Raw genomic sequence first — 6184 nt, forward strand, 5'->3', positions numbered from 1 at the left:
GACCAAAATGTGGCGTTCTGATGACTGTCATACAGCTTCTCCAAAAGCCAGTGGCCCCAGTTTCCAGCAAGTACATCAACACACCAGGATCATGCTCCGTTATGGCACAAGCTATCCTCCTGAACCTCCTCCAAGAACACATTAAAATCCAGGCTCTTTATGAAACGTTGAGCCCTGCAGAAGGACTGACTTCATTCCAAACTTATGGAGACCCTCTCAAAGCAGGGTAAGACTCTGGGAAAGTTCCTCTTCCACATGGAAGGAGCTAAGATTCCAGATCCCCGGCTTACCCAGTAAGCAAAGAGTGTGACTTCCTTCCAGACACACACATACGTCTCGGCATTGGGCTTCGCGACTTAGATACAAGATGAATTTGCGGAAAAGGCCATGAGATTCTATCACTGCCAGGCGCTGAAAGACAAAATGGCATCGTTCAATCAAGTTACAAGTTAGGCAGATGGGCGTCACACACAGCAACCATATCTGATGCATCATCAGTAATCTCAATCTACTGCCCTGCTTCATCGGTAACTAATCCCTGCCATAACTGAACTGGGCACTTTCTAGCCAGTCGCCAGGATAACTTTCATTTTGCTCAAGGCTACAGAGTTTTAAAAAACCCCTGCAATTCCCCTGCAGCAGACACCACACTGCATTACCGGGGAGTGTTACCCACTGCCCAGCTAAGATCTCGTACTATGCGTGATTAGTGTCTCTTGTGGCTTACTTGCTCTCCTGTCACAAAGTTACCAGGGAAATGAAAGGCAAAATGAAAAACCAAAACCAAAAAGCCACAAGAAGCCTGGAGTCTCATACCCAAGAAGCACTCTCCTCAAAACTTACGTACTGCTGGCCATGTTAAGCATTGCATTAAGCCTAAAAAACTGAACTTCCACAGCAGTCTCCCAACTCACCAGTTCCCCCAGAACAGGCTCTGCACAGTATCTTATCTGGTAGGTGGCACGCATAGGTTCTAGGTACACAACCCTAGAGAAAGGATCAGACTATTCTGCAAGGGCAGAACAAACACAGTTCTGTTGTATTCAGTATTTTTATCATGGCAGCAGCTACAGCTCTCAGCCAAGATCGGGATCCCCTTGCAACACAGGCCTCGTCCCAAGAATCTAAATAACCAGAGAGAACAATGCTCCTTTTTTCCTACCCACTATACAGATGGGGAACTGAGGCATGGACAAGTTAAGGACCTTGCCTAAGGTCACACAGGGAACCTGCAGCAGCCGTGGATTGAACCTACATCTCCCATGTCCTAGCCCACAACCATAATCCCACGAGCTCCATTCCTGTTTCAGGGCTCCCCGGGCAACACCAGTCCCAGAGCTGCAAAATCCCACTGAGATTGTTGGCGAGCCTTTTGTGCATAGGAGAATGCTAGAGAAACATGACGGATGCCAAGGAGGACATAAAGAAGGTGGGAAGGATTAGAGGCTTTCATTTTAAAGGGATAATATTAGCAGGGAGAAAGCTTATTGTTCAGTTTTAAGTAACAAGCAATGGAGAGCACAGAATTTTAATTATACAGAGCAGCCAAGGACTAGCTACAGCCTATGTTACGCTCTCAATGGGCTTGGGATCCTGTGAAAAACAGCCCACTTACCTCAGGGGTTAGAGTAGCAAGATGAGTCATTATAGCAGGCACTGACATGATGTGAATCAGGAAAGATCTCAGCAGATTGTCAGAAAATTGAGCAGCAATCACAGGGCTGGAGAGAGAAAAATACTTCAGAGGCCAGGAGGCTGGTATCTCCCGTGCAGAGCACAACCGTTCTACTAAAGGGTTTCACAAAGGGCAACTGATCTATTCTCATTGAAGAGACCAGGTTTAAAAGAAACAACTTATTCTGCTTACAGGACAATTTAGCAACATCCATCATTACCCCAGGGAATCAACAAAAGCCAGACACAGGGCACAGAGAAAGTCTTACTCATCAATGATACTTCGCTTTTACACAATACCTCCAGATCTCCAAAGAGCATTGTGGGTATTTACTGAATGATGATATAACTTGGAAGCCAGTAAGTAGTGTCCATTTTACTCTGGCCGAGATCAAAGTGACCCAAGCAAGGCTGTGCCGCAAATCACTGGGAGGTCATGGACTGGCAGCTGCACCATTCAGGCTAGGCTGAATGTCAGAAATGCAGGAGTCAGTCTGTCCTAAAGCCCCACTATCAACATTGACTTGGGAAAGACTTTAGGGTCACTCCTTGAGATTCAAGACAAGCTATGGAGACCCAAGATGGGATTCTGGGCTTGCTTTGCTTTAAGATAGGCTGAGACTCGGCTCGTTTTGAGGCCAGAATTGGCACCTATCAATTGCATTAGGAGTGCAGTGCTGACTGCCTGTACCCACATTTGTGTAAGGAGAGGCATACCTACAATTTATTTGGGCAATGAAAATTATACCGGAGAGGAGTGACCCATCCCACCCCTGCCCACTTCACACAGATACAGCACTCAGAGCTGATACACTGCACTGTAAGATTGACCAGAACTAAAATTATAAGGCCCTTACGTTAAGAGTACAGAGTGGAAAAAAAAATAGAGCCTCGTGCCTGAAGCAGCTTTCTGTGCCTATATGGTGCACCCAAAGACAATGGAAAAGTGAGAAACCATCAGACTGAGACAACTTCAGTTGTACAGACATGCAACTTTGGCCCCACACCATCCCCAGCTGCTTTTGTTGCACTTACCGCAATGCGAGAGAAAAGATCGCAGTTAAAGAGCCTTTGGACAGGGATGGTCTGGATCTTGCCAAGCCATTTGTTAGCAAAATCTGAAAACAAAATAGTAACTCCTGTTAGAGGAAGAACCCAAGTGCATTCTTGAAGGACACAGTCACTTTCAAGAGATGCCAAATAGAATCAGAGAGGGGGTATTGCTTAATACCAAGTCACAGGGCTGGATCAGCGGGCTTTCTGGTAAAGGGACCAGTAGCACAGAGAAACCCCATTCAGAGAGGCTGCAATATTTGCATGCTGCCTGCCCTGTCTCACAATGAGGTATGCGTCACATGGACTTTAAACACTGCTGAGTGAAACAAGGAGAGGGTGAGATTTTTTGTGTTGCTGTTAGTACCAAGTCCCTGCCACGCTGTGCCCAAGCCAAGCACAGGACGATACACCTGGAGAATCAGACAACTTAAAGGCAGAAAGTAGCACAGGAAAAGGCAAAGCAGGTAAATCTCAGACAAACCTGCAGCACAGAGTAGAATCCCTTTTGATTGAGGTGTCCCATGATATTCGCACAGATGTGGTTCATGGCAGGGCGCAGGGTTTCTCCTGTGAAGACAAAGCAATATTCTTTGTAATTAATGTTACAGCTGAACTGTTCATGTACCTGCACGTTGTGAATTAGAACAAGTCCTCATTGATCTCGTCATTCCTCAACTCATTGCAATGCTGTACAGCATGCCAGTGTTAACAGCTTCTTAGAATGTTTTAGATGGCAAAATGGACCCCTAACAGCGTGCTTAGATTTTTCAATAGCTTTACGTCAGCCTCTCAAAGACTGATTTGCAGATAACCTTTGCAGGTGTAGTATGCAGCAAGTACTTTCAACAGAATTCCAGAGCGGTCAAAGTCAACACAGCTTTACATCGAAGAAGTTTTTGATCCGCACAGCGGAGCAATTATAAGACAGATGTAACCACTGACTGCACTATTAGGTCTGAGGGGAAATCTCTGATCCACAGCATGGATTTTTATTGTGTGTTTTCAGGTAGCATGAGCACACAACAGATAATGGACTCTGCAGGGAACAAAATGAAAAAAAATCTTTCTTTCTACAGTCAAACAAACTGGGAGACTTTAAAACAAAGAGAAAGCAGCATGGTTTGAGTACAGGGTATTGAAAACAGCCATACAAACCTTTTCCCCTAAGTATTTTCCATGTGGAGGTGTCTGTGAAGGTGACCAGCATTGTGAGGTGCAAATTGACCAATTTGGAGTCTTGTAAGATGTCCGGCTGGAACAATAAAAATCCCAGCAGTAAGAGACAAATCTCCAACACCAAGCCACAGCACCACTAGGCACCTATAGCTGAAAGGAAGGAAAGATCTTACCTTCAACTGCTTGAGAAACTCGCAGCAAAACCACAGAATGTCTTTGATCTGTTTGATCCACAAGAGCGTAAGATCCTTAGAAAGTGCTAGGGACACATACCACACCTACAGGCATGGAAGGCAGGATTAGTTATGGGTGGCAAATTCTTCCGTGTCATTGTTTAACCAAAATAAAACCAGGAAACTGCACATTAAAACCACTTCCACCGTCCACACTGCTCCCAGCACTGGACCAGAGTTACTCCCTTCTCTTTAACCCAATCTGTGCCTTATAAGATGTTCCATGGGCACAAATTCCTCTCTCACCCTCGTGGGTCCATCTTGCTAGCTTTGTCCAAGTGTCAGTCAGCATGGTGTTAAACGATGAAATGTTTAACCCCGATATTTCCCACCCTCTTATTTTTTAAATAGCAATCATCTTTAAGAAAAAAAAAATTCACTCAAAACCCCACCCTACCCAATTCAACCTGCTGACCTTGGGTTCATTCTCAACATCCATGCTATTAAGGATACAGCGGCACAACTTTTCAATCCTCTGTAAAGAGAGAAAGAGAGAGAGAAATAAGAGCTAATTCCCACAATGACACTTGAGAGTTATCTGGGGAAAAACAGCCACCCCCCGCGAGTGCAGCAGCCAGTTTCTGGCAATGTTCATTGCTGATTTCTTCAGGACTTGCTTGTACCACTGTAGGTGTGCCAGAGCCTCTGCCACTCTAGGTGTGCCAGTTTAGCTGTATTGGCAGACACCTCGGTGGAGGTGTAGTGTGTGTTGACAGGAGTTTTCTCCCACATGGCTAGGCCTCCCCCACCTAAGGCAAGCTACACTGACAAAAGCATCTGCAGCAAGCCATAGGTCTGCCGGGAGACAGGAGAGGGTGAATCTTTCCCCTAGCCAGCAACACGGTGCTAAGAAAAATCTTCACTGGATACATGGGATAACTGCTCCCTCTTAGATCACAGGTTTGGATTATAACATGTACCTCACACACGCAAACTGCACGACGAGGCTTGCAGTCACGCAGGTCAACAACGGCATTTGAAGCAGCATATTTCGCTTGCACACATAGCGGATAAGGACAGAACTCGCTTTACTGCGTGACACAGCACCTTCCCGATAACCGCCGTGTAGATAACGAAGTGCACAAACCCTTTAAATCCATATAAACTCCGGACACCGCAGTTTACTCTGCAACTTAACTGTAGCCTGGTTAATTGCATAATAATTACGCAATTGGATGGAAGCGAGCAGAAGCCTTCACATTCAAAGCTTCTAAAGCAGCCCTGCCTGAAGGGCCGAGGCCGTGCCCGTTCGTGTACGGAGACACCGGGTTAGGAGCTGTAACGAGACGTGAAGACCCTCGCACCGCCTGTTCAGGTAGTTAACACGGGCACTGTTTACGCTGAGTGCACGCTCAGGATACACACGTAACCCGTCTCGAGCGCCGTGCGCTTAAACAGCAAAGAGCAGAGAGAGCGCGGGGAAAAAGGAACCAGGAGCCAGCAACGAGAGTCGATCAGATCGCTCCGGGACTTTTATATCCAGAGGGGTTTTTTCCCTAACGATTCGCCATTCCCCTGGGAGGCGCGTACGTCCCCAGTCCTCGTTTTACAAAGAGGATAACATCAGCTAAGAGAGTCTCTTTTACCAGACCCACTTGGCGGCGGGTTGACATCAACCCACCTCCGACAGGGTCTGATAAAAGTGATCAGCTGGACCCAAAAGAGTGTCCGTCGTCGAACCGCCCCCCACGGCCGACCCCAGAAGAAACCTCCAGACGTGGAAGGCAGGATTCCTCGGCCGTGCCCCGCGAGACCCGATGCTCCTTGCTCCGCGAGGACGGCGCCGTGGCCAGGGGCGGCAGGGACGTGGCCGGGGCCGAGCGGCCGCCTCACCTCTTTGTCCTGGTGAAGGGTGAACACGAAGAGCAGCTTCCGGGCAGTCCTGAAGACGGACATTGCGCTCCGCCTGCTCGCCCCGGCCTCGCCGCCCGCCAAGAAGTCGTCCACGTCTCTCCTGGGGACAGCGGGGAGGAACCAAACAGCGGGTGAAACCCCCGGCCGGGCCCCGCGGGCGGGAGCGGGGCGCGGCGGGCCCGGGGGGGGTG

At 48.0% G+C, this 6184-nt stretch overlaps 1 protein-coding gene across 1 annotated transcript in view; it reads right to left on the reverse strand.

Moving 5' to 3' along the window:
• Positions 1–6179, reverse strand: part of UBE3B (ubiquitin protein ligase E3B) — a gene marked incomplete at its 5' end in the record, with an annotated part of 27551 nt that extends 21372 nt beyond the window's left edge. Inside the window, 8 exons of the mRNA XM_014518276.2 lie at positions 291–411; positions 1616–1721; positions 2710–2792; positions 3212–3297; positions 3886–3982; positions 4080–4184; positions 4555–4614; positions 5973–6179. Of these exons, the coding sequence (XP_014373762.2) occupies positions 291–411; positions 1616–1721; positions 2710–2792; positions 3212–3297; positions 3886–3982; positions 4080–4184; positions 4555–4614; positions 5973–6179 (865 nt within the window). The remainder of the gene's footprint in view (positions 1–290; positions 412–1615; positions 1722–2709; positions 2793–3211; positions 3298–3885; positions 3983–4079; positions 4185–4554; positions 4615–5972) is intronic.
• Positions 6180–6184: the final 5 nt, after the last annotated feature.

The sequence above is a fragment of the Alligator sinensis genome, unplaced genomic scaffold (genome assembly GCF_000455745.1).
Source record: "Alligator sinensis unplaced genomic scaffold, ASM45574v1 scaffold628_2, whole genome shotgun sequence".
In the NCBI taxonomy this organism is placed as follows: domain Eukaryota; kingdom Metazoa; phylum Chordata; order Crocodylia; family Alligatoridae; genus Alligator; species Alligator sinensis.